The sequence below is a fragment of the Fulmarus glacialis genome, unplaced genomic scaffold, assembly GCF_000690835.1.
Source record: "Fulmarus glacialis isolate BGI_N327 unplaced genomic scaffold, ASM69083v1 scaffold17741, whole genome shotgun sequence".
Lineage (NCBI taxonomy): Eukaryota > Metazoa > Chordata > Aves > Procellariiformes > Procellariidae > Fulmarus > Fulmarus glacialis.
The window spans coordinates 4,476-26,781 of record NW_009195165.1 but is presented as its reverse complement, the minus strand read 5'-3'; the positions used below and the strand labels follow the sequence as shown (position 1 = coordinate 26,781).

At 35.1% G+C, this 22,306-nt stretch overlaps 1 protein-coding gene across 1 annotated transcript; it reads right to left on the bottom strand.

Annotated features, from left to right (window-relative positions):
* Window positions 1-1,910: 1,910 nt before the first annotated feature.
* On the bottom strand, window positions 1,911-21,978 carry SLC35B3 (solute carrier family 35 (adenosine 3'-phospho 5'-phosphosulfate transporter), member B3). Its single transcript, XM_009588021.1, has 9 exons — window positions 21,703-21,978; window positions 20,241-20,362; window positions 18,162-18,316; window positions 16,478-16,585; window positions 11,617-11,714; window positions 8,685-8,777; window positions 8,166-8,277; window positions 3,692-3,761; window positions 1,911-2,580 (listed from the first exon to the last, which is right to left on the bottom strand). The coding sequence occupies exons 1-9, from the start codon at window positions 21,901-21,903 to the stop codon at window positions 2,430-2,432; spliced, it is 1,110 nt and encodes a 369-aa protein (XP_009586316.1). The 5' UTR covers window positions 21,904-21,978; the 3' UTR covers window positions 1,911-2,429.
* Window positions 21,979-22,306: the final 328 nt, after the last annotated feature.

The following is a 22,306-nucleotide window of genomic DNA, read 5'->3' as shown; positions in this document are numbered from 1 at the left end:
AGTCTTGTATACAATAAAGAATAAATTAAAAGGTAAATGATTGTGAACATTATGATCTCCAAAGAGAGAAAATAGAGACAAAACTGGGTTATATAAACAGTTTGGCAACCTACATACTACATTTGAATTCTAGTCAGAAACTTCAGGAGTGATTTCTCATCTATTTATATAAAACAGATGCCAAACAAATTATATTTACTATGACTTTCTGCATGTATGGTAGCTTTCACATAATTTGGTTTCCTGAAGTTCAATAAAGTTTAGCAACAGACAGAGTTTACAGATGGCAAAACTGAGACTGAAAAATTGTCAAAACGATGCTCAAATGCTAATTACCAAGTTCCACCAAGCTAGTGAACAGAGCAGTATATGTTCTGTAATGACTTTCTTTTCAATGGTTCAAAAACTGTCCCTCTTTTAAGCTTGATAGGTAACTTAACCTCACTGGACAGAGCAACTTCATTCAGTGAAAAGAATTCAACGGAATATAAGAGCTGATAAACATTATGGGGAAGGAAATGTGTATCAATCCCCTTGACTTGGTCAAATGCAGTCCTGCATCGAATTTGAAATTGTAACCCTTTTTCATATCTAATCATAAAACTTTGGCTGCAACATGAAAATGGATAGCAATGGCAGGCCATCCTTCTTTTTTCAAAGCATATCTGTTCGTCAGATTCACACCTCTCTACCTTATTCAGGACACAATCAATCATGCAGCAGCTGGGAATTTAAAAAACAAAATTGTCACACACAATAAATTCTCCTAACTTGGCAACACTGGGTGCATATGGGTCGAAAGGCTTTCCTGACACATCAGAGTAGCTTGAGTGCTGGAAACAGTGCAGTTACGTTAGCGCAGCTCTCCACTCCACTTATTTGTCCCATCGTGCTAAGATGGCCATGGTATTCCATGTTCTATTTTATAACGTACTTAATATGGCATACGCTAGCTCCCAACTCGGTAAGCAAAATTTAAGGCACATTTTGTGTCTGTGCTTTGATTACAAGCTCCTTGGTACAGCAATTCTTCCTAAACGTCTGAAAAACCATTTTGCACATTTTGAATAATTTCATAAACTAGTATTTTTGGCAGAAGGCAATCCTGTGAGATATTTCAATTCTTTGTACATTCTTCCTGACTATACAATTTTATTATCCAATTTACTTTTGTCTAAGTTGAAAGAACACACACCAAGATGCATCTAAGGGACACAGCAACAACAACAAAGTCACGACCACATGAGAACAATAAACTGTAAGGTGATTAGTATTTTTAAAGTGCTGTTGTTAAATATATAAAATGAAAGAGACCGCAAGCGATTCAAAAGCGAGTTGAATATGAAAGTAAGAGAGATAAATGGACTTAGTCTTCCTAAATTCATGATGAAAAAGACAGACTGGTAGTACATTGTCTCCTGCTGTCATTAAATAAACAAAATTGTAATCTGTACCCTAATCCTCTTAAGTTCATCACAGGACCACACAAGGACTGACACAATACGTATTCCAAATACATTAGCAGATGCTGTTATTCTTTACTCCAATACTGAAAATGAAGAGTTTTGATTCAATGATACTAATTTAGAGGACTTCCATGTCTCTTTACACCACTATGATATGGAGGGCCACAGGCCACTAAAAATTTTGTATTTCACCACAGAATAAGCAAATAACAGCTTTTTGCCGCCACTGTTTCAATCATGACTTTTTCATTCTGTGTTCTCACCCTGTTCAGGCCTAAAAGCCCATTCTCCCCTTGAAAAGTATGGGATTGACTGCACAAACTCAATCTCATTTTTGTTACTTGCAAGCAATAATCAAAAAGAGTAACACCGTAAGATTTCCATAAAAATTTCAATTATTACAATAAATACCATGTTCCGTGATGATCTAATCAATAACTTAAAAAAACCCCAATATTTTTATTTAAAATGAAAAAGAGTGACAACATCTCATATTCTAAACCTTCCACCTTTAAAATCGCAATTTGGTCAACCAGTTGCTGATTAGGTTCCATTAAATGTTAATACAGTATTACATTTAAATTACCCCGCCTAGACAATTAACAAAGACAAAGAACCACTAATCTCAGATCAGCCACATGGCCAATATTATTAAAATGCCCAAATTAGTCTTCTACTGTGTCCCACTTGGAGTGCAGCTTCTCAGCAGTCTGTCAGGAGCTGCTGTCCTTCATTATCTAATAATGCCATCTGACAATAGCCTACAACACCTTTTACGATGAATTCAAGTGCTCTGAAGAAAGGGCTCACAAAAATGTGCATTTCTAGCAATCTGCAAGCAGACAATATGCCTTCAGCTCCTTTGGTTTTAATAATGTTCCCTTTGGAAAGTGAATCAGTTGAAGACTGTTCAAATAAAGTAATAACAACAAGTCATAGTCAAGACAAGGTATAAACCACTGTCTATACGGTTTGTGACAACGTCCTTGTTTTTCTTTCTTCCACACTTTTTTTCCAAAGGCCATGCAGTGAAGGCAGTTTGATTTTATCCATATTCTTACTGTAAACATTAAGAAATATACCAAGGACAACCAGTAAGCCTGACCACACGTACCTAAAGGGGAGGGAGAGGAGGGGAGAAAAGTTACCGTTAGCACTTTATCTGTAGCGATTACATACCAATATTTGGGGATTAAAAAAAATAAAGTCCCTACATTGAGGAGAGAAGGGTTTAAGGGAAAAAAACCCCACAAATTAGTGGACTCTGAGAAAGAATTTGCTTGAATCCTTATTACTATCCTTCCAGCCTTCCTTTTCCCTCCTGGCTGGAGAGCTTATTAGGGTGCATTTATAGTTAAATAATAACTAAACAGTAGCTGTCTTTCTCACATGAATGAAGTAGTCCTGAGGGGTTTTAGTATGTTTTTCTTTCCCACGGTTATGAGAGCTATACTCTCTATTACTGGTCCAAAACACGTTCTCACTCAGTGCCTTATATCCATGCTTCCCAATGTAAGCACATTTTTGTTTCAACTCTCCATTATTTTAAGCCTCAAGATTTTTAACTGGAGTAAATTCCATTTGGGCGTTTGGCTGTAAGCTTTGTTCTTAAATCTCAAATAAATTTATATATAGCAATAAAATTGAATACTATTTTATTTCAAACCAGAAGCAATTAGGATCAATGTAGCAACTTAGCTGCATTTTTCAATGTAAGCTCTTCCTTGAAATTAAAAAAAGGGAAGAAATCCAAGCTCAAAAATCTTGCAATTTCATATAACAAGATGATAGAAGCTTGCAGTTATTTAAAAGGGCTAGCTAAGAACTCAAACCTGAGCTCATAAAAGGGGAAACAATACTTTAATGGAGAAAATGCCCTCCTCTAGCCAAATCTTCCTCCACAGAGAAAGTACCCAAACAATTTATCAAGTATCATAAGCACTACATATAATATAAGATTTTTCCTAAAAAAAACCCCAAAAAATACCAACACATGGAATAACTTGTCTTCCAGACCTTTAGAAAAATGGAAACTATTTTCTCTAGCATGATTAGCATCAACAAGCCAGTCACTATTTACAGCAGATGGCCAACATTTGTAGAAGATACAAAATGAAAAGCATTAAAGCCTGAATATGATTAATTACTGTTGTTGTACTTCCATGATCAAGAACGTTATTTTTTATAAAATATATAAAAACCCATTTAAAACTATAAATACTTACTGGAACGTGAATGGCTTTGCAAAGAACAAAAAAGAAAGCACAATGGTCATTGCTTTTCTTCCTGTTGTTACTGCAGAGAAAACAAACATTTACTTCTTGAAGAATTCAGTTACAGCAAAAGCACATAATATAGTCTTCAATATTAGTAAATAACCTCATTACATAATTAAGTGTTTGGCTAAAATGATGATTGTCCTTGGTGTAAACACAGACTGCAGGGACACCAGTCCAGTGCAAAACAGCTCTAGAACCATATGCTGTTTGGAACAAGTACATTGCATCAGTAGTATCGGCTCCAGTCACAGTATCTGCAACAGAGAAACTTCCAGAACAAGACTTCCTATTTAATAACTTCACGCTAATCGATCCACAATATCTGAAAGCAACAAACAATCCTTGCAAGTAACTGATGGTATAAACTAATCTGTTAAAGCAGAAAAAAGTGGTATCACTATTTGGATACACCAAATCTCTTGCCATTTCCATCTCATGTTACTACACTTCAGTGGTGTTTTGGGCTTTATTTTTAAGTGGAATGGGATCAGCATTTTGTCATTCTTCTGAAGTTACTGAAAATTTACCTAACAGTGCAGAGAAATACAATTTTGGTTAGAAACCTAAGAGACCAAGGATATCTGACTTCAACGATTTTGCATTACGAAGTTTTGATCAAAACCATTTAGAGACCTTCTTTACATGTGATCTTATCACTAGAAAGAATCAAGGTAGTAAGAAAAGCCAAGAACACGATCCTGTTACCGAAATGGAATTAAACCTTGGGTTACTCTCAAATTAACTATAGCTCCAACAATTATTTGAACAATTTCAATGCTATCTGCTATGAACAAGAATACAGTGTTGCTAGCAAGTTGCATACTGGGAAACCTATATAGTTTATCACTGAAACAAAATCAATAGATGAGTAAAAGTTATAGAAAATGTTTTAAAAAAAAGTAACAATGCAGCCAGGCGTACAAGTTTAGCTATGGAGATTAAGAGAAGGTGATATATGATAGTGCAAGCTTCTCACTTCAGAAAGACCCCAGTACAATTGTCTGCACCAGAAGAAAACTATGTTTTTTATTAACAGAAAGTATTTTGCTTACTATGAAGTACTTTTTACTATACCATACTGGAAAGTCTTACTTGTGTAACTACATCCACATCAGTCTTACTGTAACATACTGACAAAAGGAGCCAATGACTACTGATGTATTTTCACGCTGTTATGGCCAGTAAAGCAAGTTTCATTCTCCCCAACCCTCCCCCACAAACAAATATTTACTTAAAAGCATGTTTTGTAGTGGAAGAAACAGCCTTCCCCATTGCTTTATCTGCCCCCATCTCAACTTTTTAGTAACAATTTTCTTTACATTTTAAGAAATTTATGCACATCAAGTAAAATGATTTTCTCATACATGAAAAATTAAAGGAGAATGAAAAAGAAAATTGAGTTTTAATTAGAAAACAGTTTACAGATGAATAATTTAAAAAATGGTTAAATTACTTCAGTTTTTCTAATTGCGATTATTTCTGTTCTTTCAAATCAGTTATTAATTAAAATATTTATGTAACCATTTCCTTCTAAATTAAGTTCCTTTTCTTCTTTTTCCCAATTAAGTCTGATAATTTCTCATTCTGCTAATAGAAATACAATTTTCATTAAACTCTTTCACCCCACTCCCCCCCAAGAAGGGGGAGGGTGGATGGGGGGTGGGAGGGACAGTAATGAATGTGGTGTTCTTCAAGGCACAATAAACATTTTCACATTGCTACAGGCAAGATGGAAAGGGCTCAAGTGTTAGGATTGTCAAGGTCAGGTATAAGAAAACCTGGGAAGGGTTTGCTATTCCACAGCATTTTTAAACATATTTTAGCACAGTAAGACTGTTTTTTTTAAGAGCTATTTTAATACATGAACCAACCCTCTATCTGGGCCAATTTCCAGTCAGGAGACGTACTGAACTTTGTTAAAAACAAATGTGAAACAGATGTGCTGCAGAAGCAACAATTAATAGGAGAGCAGAGTATGCAATCCTCATGTCAGAAAACAACTGTCTGTATTTTCCTCTACACTACTGCGAATGAAGTAGAGCATCACCTGACAGAAACCAGCTTTCAGGGGTAGAGGGAAGAGAGGAAAGTAGCTCCATGGCATCTTGCTACACCTTCCCCCGCCAGGCCCTTGTGACTAACGTTTGTGGTTTTAAGAAAAGGTAACCTGAGGAAGGAATGAGCCTGATGTAAACTGTTCTTGACAGGCTACTGTAATGACTATATAAATGATAGGAGAAACTAGATAGGCAATGACTGATTTTTGAAAAACACACTCAAGTTACATTTTAAGTTTGGAAGAAACAATCTTCTACAGACAAACAATTTTATGTTCTATAGCAGTTGCGTATAGTAAAGAGTAATAATTTTAGGGACAGCTTGAAAACAGGTGTACAGGAAGATGCTGAAAAACGATCAGTGTCAGACTTTTCCTTTAGTGTTGTTAGATGTATAAAAAATGTTAACATTACAATTAGCTGCTGTTAAAATGAACAGCAGGGTCATTTCCCCTTATTCCAACAGTTGAGGATATTATGATATGTAAACACTTCACTCACTTGACTGTTTTACAAACTCATAATGATTCAGGTTAAAAGCATTCACTTGTAATACAGTTATGTCATTTGGCTGCAGCTAGTTTTGCCACACTCCGGTAACGCCGCATACTAAAATATGCCACAGCCTCACAAATACAGATGCAAGCCACAATAAACAAGTACAAATAATTTCTGAGCTGCAATTTCTGTTACATCTGTCTTGCTAGCGATTCCTTTGATTTAATAATTTTCTATACTGCTTCTTCCATCAAGGATCTCAGGCAGACAAAATATCAATAAGGTCTGAACACACTTCCTTCTCTGAAGCCAGATAGTTGTCCTTCCACACATAATATGTTTAGTTTTAATACTTTTCATTGTTTCTAAGGCACACATCAGCCAATGCATTAGTAAAGAGCAAGCATAACCGGATGACATTACTTGCCAGCACAGTGCTGAGAGTCATTGTGCTCAGTGGCTTCCTCATTCACAGAGAGCCAGACAGTCTCAGCTAGTAGGATTTCAATCTCTCCACATGATTTTTCCAGATGACTGATTACTCAACGTGAAGAATATGTCCAGTTGCATACGGGATAAAAGTCAAGTGTGAATATCTATAAAGGTTGAAAATCTATAATGGTTGTGACTGCCTCTTGCTTCATGTCCTCCTTTTCCTCACCCATCACATACCTAGAGCACGTCAGTGTAGATAGGTCTGACTTGCATTTATTGATAGGAAATTATTATATTATTAGGTGAGAACACCACATCACAGAAACTTTTTATTTGCGCATGAACTACCACAGGAGCAGACAAGACTGCATTTGGTGACTTTCTTAGCCTGGAGAGGGTTCCAGTAACTTTTGACATACTTTAGGGACTTACATTTTTCCACATTCACATGTGGCTAGCAGACACACCAGCAAGTGGCCCAAATCTTTTCAACATATTACTGATCAAAGTTCTTTACATTTGTTTCTTCTGCCACGGTTGATACAGTCATATGCTGTACTAAGCATTTAACAGAAAACATGACTGCTTCCATTTTTGGGGGGACAATTACATCAGAAGTCTAGAAGAAGATCTGAAAGACTAGATGGAGTCTGTTTCTGTCATTAACAATAGGCTTGTACCTGTCCCATGAATACGCAACTTCCAATTTAGAGATAATCCAGCAGCTGTTACACAACTCACCAGAAGTCTGTTTAATTCAAATCCTGACTTCCAGAACTAATACACACCCTTTATTCCCTTCAGCTTAATAAAAAGAACTGAGGAGACCATCACAAAAGTCAGGATTTGTTCCACTTGAGTTTATTCTGAACTGAGTCTGGACTGTACATTTAACATTGCTACAGCAGCATTCCACTGAGAGTATATGGACATTCAGAAGCTTCAGGGAAGTTCTTCATAGTTTTTCTAGCAATACCACTTGTTGGAAATCTCCAGAAATTCTGTGCTTAGAGACTATGACACTGCCTACTATGCCTTACTGGAACATCCTTACTTTTCCTTCCATGTTTCAAATAATACCTGTCTTTTCCTTATACCTTGCTATACATTTCCATTGCAATTCCTCTGTTCAGAAGAGTGTTGTTTCCGCATTAACACATAGCACAGTCTATATGCACAAGATCACTTAACAGGCTCTTCAAAGTTAAAACTGTGGCAGAGAAAGGACCAGGAAGCTCTCAAACACATATTCTTATTTCAAACACTTCTTACTAGAGAAGATCCATGCTACACAAACCACGATCAGTAAGCACAAAGAACAGAAAAAAAGCCAGAGTGAGAACAATTCTCAAAAGCTCTGTCCTAAATAATAGAGTAAGATTACTTCATGTTTTTATACCAAAAGCAGTAAAAATATCATTTGTTCATACCTGTTACAGCCAGAAGGGCACCAAAGATTTTAATCAACGCTAGAACAAAGGATATGCCAAAATACCCAGTCAGGGAGAAAAGGAATGCATAACCGTAAGTCTGAACTGGATGCTGCAACAACAACAAAAAAAGCCTGTTAGGAAAATGTAAAACAAACCCTGAGGTATTGCAAAATGACATAAAACTACAGACTTTAATCAATTGCTTGAGCAATAATAAGCTGTTCCACAATGCATTCATGCAAAGATCCTTATTTAATTTTAGTTAAATAATGGAAAAATGATAATGAAATTATAAGCTCATAAGTCTGGTCCTGTGATTTTGTTTTATTTTTTAAAACATTACCCTATCTCATACATCAAAGACTGTAACAACTTGCTTAATATATGAATTATACAAGTCAACCAGTTTACGTGATGAAAATATAACTTCAGAGAAGTGGTGAGATTTTCTAAACCATACAGAGCAATGTTTTCCAATGAGGTTGTTCATAGAAAAAAGGAAATCTTTATACCTACCTTTGAGCAAAATGTTACTGCAGGGCTTAATCCACTAGTGCATGTTAATCCAAATAAAATATACACAAAACCTATTGAATAGGAATACAAAACCTAGAATAGTTTAAGAGAAAATAATTACCAGGTGATACTATACAAAAGGACAAAATTAAATGCTTTCAAATGTTTGGCCCTATTAGTATGTTCAACTTCTCAGAGCTGAATTTGCAGTGTTTGAAGATATTTTTACTAGGATTTCTGAAATAGCTGATGTACAGTGAAAAGTGAATAGCAAGTGTTAGAGACATTCTTCCTACCCACAACTACATAAAAAATTTTTTGTAAAGCTAGTCAGTTAGTAATATCTTGAGGTCAACATTGACTGTGGTAAATCTTTCCAATTCAGGATTTCACAGCCTAAATAAAACTTCACACAAGTATATAGTTAAACAGTTTGAATACTATGTTAAATATATTTCGTTTTCTGCAACTTATCCTGCACAGTAAAGATCCGTATTACATTAAATGTGCAAAGGGTAGCACATAATCACTATGAACTGCCAGAAGAAGTGTCACGTAAGTTTCACCTGTGTCACTTCAGTTCACGTATATGGTGCACCTGCTTTATGGTGACAGGATACAAGATTTTCATATATGACCAGCTCTGGCCTAGTTCAGTACTCAGAACAGACTATACTCAGCAAACAGCTAAGCTCTTCATTTTGTCTGTACCCTTATTTAACTCATAGCTTCATACAAAAGCGACAAAAGAATCTTCATCCTATCTTTTCCCATGTAGAGGCAACAACAGAAGCTGGAACTGCCCATCCATACATCCTCCTATGCAGTGGGAGGCATTCAGCTGTTTGGGCAACATTTAGTTGGCCTTTTCTTGTGAAAAAGGGAGACAGCGAACAGAACTATTCTTCACATTACCAGCTAGAACACGCTGATTTACTACACTTTCAAAGCTCGGTGTCAATTACAGGCCTACTTCTTTTGACACAGGTTTCATCAATTGTTTTCTTGTTATACTATCTCAATTAGTTGCAAAAATAAATCTACTAACAATTAATAACAATGCCATGAGACAACATAACACTTATCACTGCCCTACAATAAAGGAGAATGAATATACATTTCAAGAGCCAAACTGCTTTCAACCTCTTAAAAAACAATGATCTGATCTTCAGAGCTCTTATTTTACAGTGTTTATACACACAAAAGTTAGTCTCTAGTTCTTCATTTGCCTCTGCATCCAGCTTTTCTCCCAAACCACCCAAAGACCTCACTTTTCACAACCAGGAACGAGCACCACATTGCTAGTTCCTTATTAGGCAGTGTGATATAAGTCACTTCCTTAGAATTACACACAAGGAAAAATCAGGTATAACTTTCCAGAGCAGTGGTTACTATTTCAGCCACAAGACATCTTTTCTCTTTTCATAACTGCTTAATCCAGGGCAAGTTCCAAATTCAGTAATGAAACAGAGATCCTGTGGATGACAGGTTCCTTTACTATTCAATTTTATTTCCAGATCACTGTCCATTAAACATGATCTCCAATTCAGAAGACCTCTTAAATTTTCACCCACAGTCTCAGGTCTAGACAAATGATTTCTGAAACTCTGCTTGTACTTCTGCTCTGCATTCTCCAAACAAAATCCTGGAGTGTAATCTCTAGGCCTCAAACAAACAAAACCTTTATATCCTTAAACACTACGCTGAATCTCTACAAGTAGTATGAGTATACAATATGAAGACCAATATTGTCAGATTAACGCAGAATAAAAAGCAAAGTTCTGGAAACAATAGAGGCATCACGGGTAAGGCTCAACAACTGTCAGATGGCTGTTGGCAAGATGCAAAGTGGGCAAGAAAACAGCTATAGATTGTACTTCGTTTCGGATTTCAGAGATTACAGCTATAGAAGGCTGCACTGGGTCAGGTAAGGTCCATCTAACTAAGATCTCTACCTCTGGCAGCAGTCAACAGTGAATACTAAGAAAAGTACAGAAATAAAAAACAAGAATACAGTGACGCTTTTCAGGTATATTCTTCCACTTTCCAGAAACTTGCAGCCCAAACTTCTTGAATCAACCTAAATCACCTTCATCCATAAATGAAGCTTCCTTCTAACTAATTTTCTCTCCATTTATGAAGCTATTCTCATAAATGAGAAACTAGATTTTCTAGTTAAATGTCAAATACATGCCAAATATGCAAATTAAATTTCAATAATTTTTTACTTGTGGCATATTCAAGCAGTGTCTGTTATAATAAAAGATTGTCTTCTATTTACTCGATTTTAGAGAAAAAGATGCCAAATTCAAACATAAGCTTTATCTAAAAAGAAAAAAAAGTCAGATAATCCACATTCCAAATATGTATATAAAAAATACTGAGCAAGGCTTTTTCAAAATCATGTACTTCACTGAATCAGGAACACACATACTCACCCATTCCAAAAGTCAGAGTTTTACTGATTTCAAAAGCTTAAAAAAAGGCTGCCTCTCAAATGCTAGCACACTCTAGAATCAGAAGTCTAGCAAAGTAAGAAAAGCAGTATGTTTCATGTAACACATGCTTATGTATACCAGAAGAACAGTATATATTTTTCAGAGATTAAGTGCATGATCATACAGAAAACACTCCATTGATTTCAGGCCTGCAGGGTAGACAAAGAAATTGTTGCTAGAAATAAGTGTTTTTGTAGCTGGAATATACATTTGAAGTTGCACACAGAAAACAGTACCACTGAAAGGTTAAAAAAGAAAACAAACAAAACCCACCAAAAGCTGCCAAACAAACAAACAGAAAACCCCAAGAATAGTACACCAAGAGCCCTTCTTTACATATGCAAGAGAAAAGCAGATTAAGTTTCATGTTTTGTCATTGTATGCCTTGTCTATGATAGAACGTGCTCTTTTAAAATTGCAAATCTGGTATTTACCATTTCTGAATTAGAACCATTGTGCAACTTCATAGCTTTTTCCTGTACATTTCCTATAACTGCATCTGCGCAGAGGGCAAGGGATATTAGGACCACACCTAATATAAGAAAAAAACAAACAAACAAAAACCTGTTCAGAATATTTATCAGCAAAGCAGAGTAGTGATGAAAACCACTCTGTACTTACCCTGAAAAAAAGAAAAAAGTCTCAGGAATAGAAAAATAATAATAAAACCCCCTCTATATCATATTCTAAGTGTCAGCAAAACTATTTCAATATACTAGTATAAAGCAGTGTCCACCCGCACTCCCTCCACCAGTTAAGCCCCAAGCACTATGTGTCTCTAAGCTTGACATCTGGACATTGTTATAAAGAAGCTAGCTGTAATTTTTGAGTAACAAGAGTGAAAGAATGGCAACTGCATTTATTGAGGTATTTTTAATGAAGATAAAAACCAGAGAACATACTCTTTTTGAGTAGTTAATCCTAGATTATTCTTCCTGACAAAGGCAAATAGAAGTGTTAGATGTAATGATGAAACAAATGCAAGAGGATTCACAATGGAAATCTTTCATTGTTGAAATATTAATTTTAAAAAACTATAGTTCAGGTACAAAACCCATGGTTTTAGGTTACCATATTTGTTCACAACAAAGTCACTACACAGTCAATAATGTAATCAGCTTTCCAATAACAAAAATTAATAACTCTTTATCCATGCCAGTCACAATTCATTTCCCAACCTCCAAATTTCGATTCTTTCATGACTGTAGCAACTGTTGTATTTAATGTTGCAAGAGTTAGAAATTAATGATGCACACAGGTTGAAATACCACTTTTCCTAAGTATACAACATTACAGAAGATATCAGTCATCAAAATCATATTTACTGTTTTGTCTGGTCTTGGTTCCTTAAAACATCATAAGTGTCAGGGAAGAACGAGGAGTGGAAGACTAGAAACAAGCAGCGTGATATTTTCTTAATATCTTGCTATCAGAGGTCTCAAAATAGGCATTCTGATGGACCAAATGGAGTATAAGCTCCTGACAGACAAAAAAAATCCCAGCTCCTAGGATTTTCAGAATGAAAAGATTTAACATTTTTAAGACCAATGAAGTTTAAGGTGGCATCTCCTTGGCCAAATTCTGGATATATGGGAACTCCCAAACCAGCGTTTTTAGTTTGGGAACCATTTCCTTTCCCAGGAACTGAAAGCAACTGAAGCAACAGAAAAAGACTCGTCATTATTCAAAGTTACCAGGTATTGGAAAAGGCATGAGTCAATGGAAATGACATGATAACCTGAATAATATTGGTTATGCTAAAGACCACAGTATAGACATATTAACTCCATGGATTGAGCTCTGGTCCAAAGGTATAACACCTCCAACTCAGCAATAGCCTTGCTGCAGATCACTTCTGTAAAGTGATCAAGTGTGTCTTCATCTGTGTTCTCTATCACGCTGGTTCCAGCAGTGCTTAATGGACAAGGCACATCGCTGGACAAATACACATGGGTTCAGTACTGGATTGAGATGAAAAGGTTACCTGGAATCTGAAGTGCAAGTGCACATGGAAAGGAGAAATGTAGGGACAAGACACATGTTAATATTACATATATGCACAGTTTGGAGTATGAAGAGAAGAATTGTTCCACTCATTGTGATAGCACTGCACCTGCCGAGCAGCAGCAAAACCATGAACGAGACCAGTAACATTATGTAGTATGCAAAGCATGAGTAAAAATGATTGGAAGAATAGGTCCTAAATTAGTTCTGAAAGAAATTAAACCTGGAGGTCTTGCACCAACAGACTTGATTGAAACACTACATTACACTGTATTTTACACTACTAATGTGATGCTTGAAGTCATTAAAATATCAACACTGCTTACACATTTATAAGCTATTCGATATTTACATAAGTTCCTCAACAATACATTCTCACACTTGCAATCCCCACCACGCAAATGTGTTAGACTAGTGAGTTGTTTGGACTTTACCTGCCCATTAAGACCTCTGTAATACTCCACATTCTAGAACCCTGCCATACATAAGATTAGAAGACACAATAGAGGTAGCTAACCAAGTAATATCATCTTAAAACAGTGAAGCTAAGGACAAAACACCTCAGTCTGCAAAAGACTAAACTGCACCTGTACAAACAGTCTAGGGTGGAGGAATTTTCAAGCAACTGATATTTTTACTGTGTCTTCACTGAAAATAGTTAATTTCCACTTACACCTGTAACGCCAGAACAGTGGAAATTCCCGTAGCACCAATGTTTCAACACTGGCTCTTTCTGCACACCCTTCTCTTCTGGTTTCTCTTTTGGAAGTCCTGTATCTATTATTCACAGCTATTTAGGATATCTACCACTACCTCTCCAATTTGATAATGCTAGGAGATGCTTTGAGCTCTTAGCACCAACTTCGTCTTGAAAAGTATACCTCTTCCTTAGTTACAAATATGTACCTGTTCTGGCAGAAGAGAGTTTCTGTTTTGTTGGCTGACCTCTTTCATGAGTAAACAAAATCTGTGTAGATTCCTTTTTTGGCCCAGCAACACTGAGAATAGATTTCAATAGCAGGGAGAAAAAAAAAAAAAAGAAAAAAAAAAAGGACTTGTAAAATTGTTCATCCAGATAATATTTTATGTCTGCTCATGCTCCATTTTTAGTATTTGCGTCAGACAACAAAGATAATGTCTTTTGTTTCACTTCACAGCATAGTTTTGCTCTCTTAGAACTGTGAAATGTAAACAGCTTGTTCTTAACAAGTTAGTAGAAGTTCTATGAAATCATGCTAGAATCATACTAGTTTGCATGGAAACAGTTCTATATAAATATGCATAAATCACTGGAATGAACTCAAGAATTTAGGGGGCAGTAAATAGGCAGTAACATAAAACTGCAACTTTAGAAAACAGTAATTTAATTTGCTGTTAATGTTTGAGAAAGTTTCAATATCCTTAAATACTTTGTTATTTCTTTGAAGATACTCTATGAAGATATAAAATTAAATTCTGCCTCTCTGCTTTCAGTTCTTATTCTGTGATTAACATCACGAAAAGTGTAATTATCCAAAAGAATATGCCATTTTGCAGACTGAGCAAAATTTTTAATAATTCTTATCACTGATTTTACACTTCGGCAGCTACGTATTTCTGCAATACCAAAACCCAGTACATTTCTTGAAGCAAGGGACCATCTATCTCCATAATTCATCCAAGAAAAGGAAAAACTCCACCTTTCCCATTATGAAAAGTTTCTTCTGGTTAAATTAAGTGACATGGGAATAAAATAAAACAGGCATCAGGGAATAGAGGAACACAGAAAGAACCTTCTCAGAAGGTAAGCAGGAAAATTTTGAATCGCCTTCCTACGGGGAGATCCAAACTTTTGAATTCTAATTCTATATTCTATTTTCACAGAACTAACTTCCTCCAAATAGTAGTGCTCTAAGCTTCAATATATAGAGACTTGTTTGAAGTGTTCAAAATAAATTAATAATGAAAGACAACCCTGTTTATTCTCTGAAGACATTTAAAGTTTTTCATCTTGTGTTTTGCCGATCTTTGAAGGTGTCAGGACTTTGCTACATTTGCTGCACTTTACCCTATCCCATTCAGTTGAAGAATCAACTTTCCAAATCTCTTCAGAATTAAGTCATAGCACATACTTAAAACAATGCAAATTTTACAAAAGGAATATATTAACATGTGAATGCACTTAGAGGCGATAGTCAAAAATAGCTGCAATGGTAACACATATCTATACACCAGAAACACTAGAATATAATTACATGCATACCAACATCATACTGTACTGAAAATACTTTTTTTTTTCAAGTAGCCACCCAGTTACACCACACAAACACATTAAATGCAGAACAGGTTATAGAATTCACAGATTTTTGTAATTTCTTCCACTACTTCTAGTGGCACTAGAATTACATTGAAAGGCACAAGAATTAATTTATGAGCAAGGCAAAAGATAAATACAGCTTAGACAACACCACAAATTGATCATTGCTAACACTAGATGAAATAATATTTTGTGAGGACAAAAAGCCTTTTCCTTAAAAACAAGAATTCATTATTATTTTTAGGAACAAAACTTCTAAAACAGTGCCTCCACTACTAAGAAATAAAGATTTCACACTGAACGTCTGTTTTAACAGTTGTTATAACTCATCTCAGAATTTCAAAAAAAGAATACACTGAAAGTCAAATATTCAAAAGTTTTCAAGATTCAGTATTAATCCAAACACTGTCCACGTATGTAACACAGATTTCATGAATAACCAATTCACCCTTGCCATTTGAGAAAGAAATTCAACTACGTTTTTAAATCCAAGCAGGTTAAAATCTTTTCTTTGCTTCTGATTTTACACAGTATAGAAAAGTTAGAATGTGGGCACTGCAACTAAGAACTACAGCAAATCTGAGTGAGACCATCAATTAACATAAAGTAAATGGTTCTGAAATGGAGAAAGACTTAAAGGTCTAACTAGAAAAGACAACTAATCTTTTGAAGTTTTAAAATGGTCAAACTGAATTTTATCATTTTTATGTTAACAGATCTACTGGGAAGTAAGTATTTCTTGAGAACAAGCACAAGACATTTCAACCTAAAGGGTGGTATTTCCAGAAATGTTAAGAACCTAAAAATTAAACACTTGGAATAAAGGCCTATTCTGCCACAGATACAGTTCTACTAGTGCAAAGCTACAATGAAACCTGCATTGTCCGTATGATACCTGAAGGCACTCCACCAAGAACTCTCAGAACTTCTATGGAGCACTTATTGTAGGAAAAAACAATCATTTTGTTAAACTCTAAAATATAATATATGTTTACCTGTCAAGTTGAAGTTTGGTGCAACTGTGCTGTCAGCTAAAGTAAACCATATTAATCCAAGACTCATGCATAGGGCAGCAGACACATCTGCAATATTATAACGTTTTCCTACAAAAGCAATACAAACAATATGAATGGACTGTTAACACTCTCAGAATTTCATGTTTATCCTGTTTAGCAGACTAGAAGGCAAAGGAAAAACTGTTCCAATGTCATTCTTTTACTTAAGCAGAAGACTTAATGCTCTGGCCTTCCACGACTGGAATTAGTTTCTTGTACAACAGCAGTTCCTAACATGGAGGAGGACCTTAACAGATACTGTCTGACTCTTGTGATCAGTTTTAGTTTTACTCCTGATGACAAAAAGCACATTCTCAATGACATAAAGCACATCCTCCCTGACAAAGCACCATCTCAGCAACTTCAGGACAGGTTAGATGTTTTCTTAAGATTTTTCTCTCATGCAAGACATTTTGGCTGCCTTTATTGACCAGAGAGACGTCATTCTCAAACACTAACAGATGATTTGGGTACTTTTAGAACCCTACATTGTCTCTTGGTTTGGGAGAGACAGGATGTGGAGGGGGGTGGAGAAAGAAATAGAGTAGGGAAATGAAAAGGCAGGAGTTACTATATCTTGTTTGAAATAACATATTGCTTTCCCAGAAGCTGTACTTTCAATATAAGCTTCCAAGAGAACTTTTTTGAACTGAAAATTTTAACTGAAAATGTTTTAAAGTAATAATAATAAAAAAAAATCACAGCTTCTGAGAATACAATACTACTACAACACATTAAAATTTCACAAAGCTGTAGGGGATATCAGTGTCTCTGCATTAAAATGATACAAAATGACTCCTAATAAAAGGTAAATACTGTGCGCGCATGTGGATATCTAAACTTGCAACCTTCTCTGAAAGTTCAGCTTTCTATTGCAACTAGAAGGCCAGAATTAACTACAGAAATAGAAATGTATCATTCTAGATTCTGTTCCATAACACTTGCCCATGCAGAGCTTTACTGACTTAATGAATCCTTGTGTCCTGAACAAATAGAAACTTCTATAATATACTTGTCTTCTAAATCCAGAAATACTGAAGTAGGTTTATTCACATAACTATAGTCCTTATCCGTTGTTCTCCAGATCCCTTTATCTGTTTTTGGAATATGAATATGACTTTAGGACTAGCCAAAGACATGTAAAGTCAGGTGTATTTCTGATTAAACATTTAATCAAAATTTATGAATTTTAATTAGGAATTTAGAAATCAAGCTTTTCAAACAAGAAGAGTAGGGGATTTCTTCACAAATCATGGCTGGAACTTTACTTTTTTTTCCATTTCAAGTTCTCCATTTCAGTATTGAAAACGTTTCATTTATGAAGTGATTTGGTTTAGAAAACAAAGTTACATTACTTAAAAATTAAGAAAGCCTGCATAAAAATAAAGTTTTGCAAGTGACCTGTACAACTTCTTTTTCCTCACATTTCCTGTTCATCTAGTTGTATTTGTACATTTTTCTGAGAAGATGCTTCAGAAATTCAAGTTCTTCCTCCTACAGGAAAAATGCTACCTGTCCCTCTCTATCCAAGAGCCTCACTGGAATAACTAAGTACAGGATTCCATACACGACTCCCTCCAAAGAAACAACAAAAAAATCATCTAATAGCGAGACTAACACTTACCTTGTATAAAAACCCCGCCTATCATAACTGGAATCAGCTTACAGCACTTGAAGATGACTTGAGTAGGGTAATTCAGATATCCTAAAGAGGTATTTGACAAACCCATGGTTCCCACTGTTAAAAACGCTATTATCATGTAGGTTTTGCCAGGAATTCTACAAAATATAAACATACGAATCTTGGTATTAAAAAACTCATCTAGAGGAGATATAGCTTGGAAAATTTAGATAAAGGAATATGTTTGTAATACAACTTGACCATCTTTCTCACTGAATTTCATTCCATAATAGAAATTTTAAAATGCACATAAATGACTGATTTCAAATTTCATTTCTTTCAATTACTGCTAATAAACAGCATTCAAATACAAGACAATAAAAACTTCATGGCTCATGAAGTATTTACGCACTAATTCTTTAACCTCCTTCTGAGAAGGTATATTATTTACAGAAGAATCAAGACAAAGGCTTCAGGTTATTTGTTAAAGGAAACACAGAAGGTTGGTATACCAAGATATCCTGAATCTTAGTCCTGTCATGGTCAGTGTCAATTTCTTTGAAGTTTTCACATGAACGTTGACAATTTTAGAATGAAGAAAGTTGAAAAAAATACCATTGTTTTATAAAACTCAACAGAACTAACAGAGAAGTGATTCAGATATCATGAATGGAAGGGCTTGTTGAATATTTTCAGATGTATTGTTTGCACTTTGCTGAAATTATCACCTGACAACAGATGACCCAACAGTAATTTTTAGCAATCGCTGTGCTCACTTTGTGAAGTGATTTTTTACAGTTATTGTTGTGCATATGTTCAGCTATTTTTCATGCATACTCAGAGCCACATTAAGCAATAACGAGATGTTTTGCTGTAACCCTGTCTTATCCATAACTCATTATGTGATGTAGGTATACTCTGAGGCATGCAAGAAAAATTTAAAATTTAAGAAACATCGAATTCTGCATAAAAATTAGGAAATAGATTTTTTTAATGTCTACAAGAAGATGCCTAGGTTATAGAAAATAAAATGTAAAATATATTTAAGATCTACATTTCCAATGTAACTTACAAGGTCATGCTCTGTAAACATTAGCAACTATTTGGTAATCAAAACCTAAATACTAGTTACAGAACACCCAAAAGGTAACTACACAATATTATCTGATGCATCTCAAAAAGTCAGATAACTTGAAATATAAGCTGTCAGTGTTTAAAATAAAAAGAATAATTTATCAAAGTTACATTGTTTGGCTAGAAAAGAATTCTATTACCTAAAATCAGTATATGCAAAATCAGCCAAAGTTGACTACAGGTAAGGAAAACTAGTTATGCTCAACTAGGCTATAATGCTTTAAAGCAATTTTAAAATTCACGTACACCATGACAGCCCAGCTTCCAGAGGGCCTCAATATACAGTTTGCAGAGGCTGTAGTTGGGCAGGAAGCCACAGAATGGCCACACTGAGTCAGATCAAACTATCCCATATCCATAGGATTCAAGACAAGAAGAATCCCCTTGGTCGACCGCAGTGAAAACACAGAATAATTTTGTTGCAGGGTGTTATGAATGCTATCTAAAATGAAAAATGCAAAACCTAAGCACATCCTTCGATGCAAACTTACACAGCCACATGGCAGAGAGCACACCTCTGACACTCTCCAAGATGCACAGCATGTTAGAGGAACCTCTTGCTGAGGAGGTGCCAAGGTTTGAGGAAAAGGTATTCAGTGACAGATGGCTTCAAGTACTGTGAAGTGCAGTTGGCCCTATTCTAGATGTAATAATCCCAAGCAACACATACATAAGTCAGTCTGTACCAGCTACCTTAAGGATAGAATATGCTCTCTAAGTGGGACAAAGTGACAATAGAGTCAACAAGACTACTTACAGGTCTGAAATCTAAGCAGGTGCTTAGAAAACATTTTCTAACATCATCCAGTAATTTCACATTATTTTAACTACGGAACTGCTACCAATGCCTCACAGTGTTCACATTCAAACAACGGAAGTTGTTTACCATAAATATCAAATGCTTCTAATTTGACGGACAGTGGGTAAAATGCTTGGAAAAACACATACCTTCTCCTTTTGTCCTGAATCAACTGCAATTCTATTAGTCCAAAAATGGAATAAAATCCAAATTGCACTAAAGTGAGGTACCAACCAAAAGGTTTAAAACCTTCCACTGAAAATATCAATTCCTATAAAAACAAAAACCCACCAAGGTCACATACATACACCAAAATATTAAATCAAAACAAAATCAACAGATTTTTTTTTTCTTCATGCAAATCTAGCCTTTGCAGCTGCTGGTTATTAACTAGAATTTACCTGTCATATGTAACTTGCTAAGTATTGAAAAAGACAATTTAGGTTCTCCAAAATGCAATGAGAAAATTTACACTGAAATTAATTGATCGATTCATCAGGGGAATACATTTGATCCATTAATATTTATCTCAAATTATAGATGGTTTCCTGTCTGCTTTTCAGTTGGTTTTCAGTTCATTTACTTTAATAGACTGTTTTTATACAGAATTTATAAATAGCTCACAATAAATTAAATACAAACTTTCTCTAAACAGACATATTTACTGGTAATTTTCATCTCTTAGGAATGTACACCTAATATTTGGAGTGCCTACATTAAATAGCACATGTGAGCTTATAAATTTGCAGGCTGTAGGAACATGTAAAACCAGAGCAATTTGTTATGGAAAAACACACGCACTGCATAAAGAATTATGTAGATGTGTCAGTTATAGAAACAAAAGGCTACCTAATATTTTCCTTTTTAAGATTCTGCTTTCAACTACCAATAACTTTGTCTAACTCTTTGGAAGTAACTTTATTTTAACAAACTTCTCAGCTGTTTTTGAAAACTGCATTGGAAATGGTGATTTTTAATTACCAACTTTTTAAATTACCAACTTTTTAAATCACTGCTTTATTGAGAAGACTCACTTAAAAAAAATTTTAAAAAGGAACAGAAATGTAGCTGCTCAAGTTAAAAGAGAAACGGTTAGCAGAAAAGAATGTTTAACTAAAAGGGCATAAACATTATGCTTCTGCTTAACAACCAACCATAGTACATGTTTCAGCTCCGTCCTGAAGAGAGAGCAGAGAGAACAACAGACTACTATTACTGTACAGCACCCACGGAACTCAAGGAGATCTAAAAGTTTCAACACCAATGAAGACTTACATATCAGTCTGTACGGTTCTACAATTTGTTTTCAGAAGACTATGAAATCACATTTAAAAAATACACATTCAAAACAATATTGGAAGGTATATCTTGCACAAAGTAAAAGATCAAGTTACAAAAGTCCAACTGAACCAAACCTTGTAGGCACATCAACTATAACGGAATCTTACATTATACAATTACTTACTGCTCTTGAATTCTGAAAGCTTGACTTTGCAATCAATATCTATTTTGAACATCTATAGATATTAAAATACATACTATAACATTATGCTATTGAAAAAGAAAAGGAGTAGGAGGAATTGACCTAAAACACAAGTTCATAGCATTTACCTGTAAATATCCGTAGATTAGATAAAACATAAAAACTCCAGAAACACAGATGAAAAATTGAGTAGGTTTGTTAAATTTGCTGAGATTCATGCCAAGAACTACAACATCATCTACTGATTTGATATGAGGAGACATAGCTTGAGATTTGGAAGGTACACTGATGGAAATGTATTTTCTTGATGAAGTGAATTTCAGATCCATGATTCCTAGTTCGCTGCATTCGGTGCTATTGTTATCTTCTTTCTGCTCTTCTCTTTCTGTGTGTCCTCTGTCTGAGAGCTGAAAGAAAGGTTAAAGTCAGGTAAGACATAACACACAGCCTTCCAACAATATCAGTAAACAAATGTGACATTTATTTGGAAAATATAAAGGTTTAAGAGTTTTTTTGGATTGTTTTTATTCACAAATTTTATTTACCTTTTCTGATGTCCAAAGTTAACATCAGTTAATATCAGAGGCCAATAACACTTTATGAAAGCTTCATGTGGGAAGTAGTATTCCTACACTCTACAAAACAAACAAACCAAAAAACCAACCCCAAAACGCCAGCAATAGAAAACCAGCTTCAGTTTCACAATAGCTCAGACTAACCCTTTTATGCCAG

Excerpts from the sequence above, each read along its gene's own strand:
- SLC35B3 (XM_009588021.1), bottom strand. The coding sequence starts at position 21,903 with ATGGATCTGAAATTCACTTCATCAAGAAAATACATTTCCATCAGTGTA. Across the intron at positions 18,317-20,240 it reads ATTCAGGACAAAAGGAGAAG|AATTCCTGGCAAAACCTACA; the intron begins GTATGTGTTTTT and ends TATATTTTGTAG. Across the intron at positions 3,762-8,165 it reads TGCCCTTCTGGCTGTAACAG|TAACAACAGGAAGAAAAGCA; the intron begins GTATGAACAAAT and ends TTTTCTCTGCAG.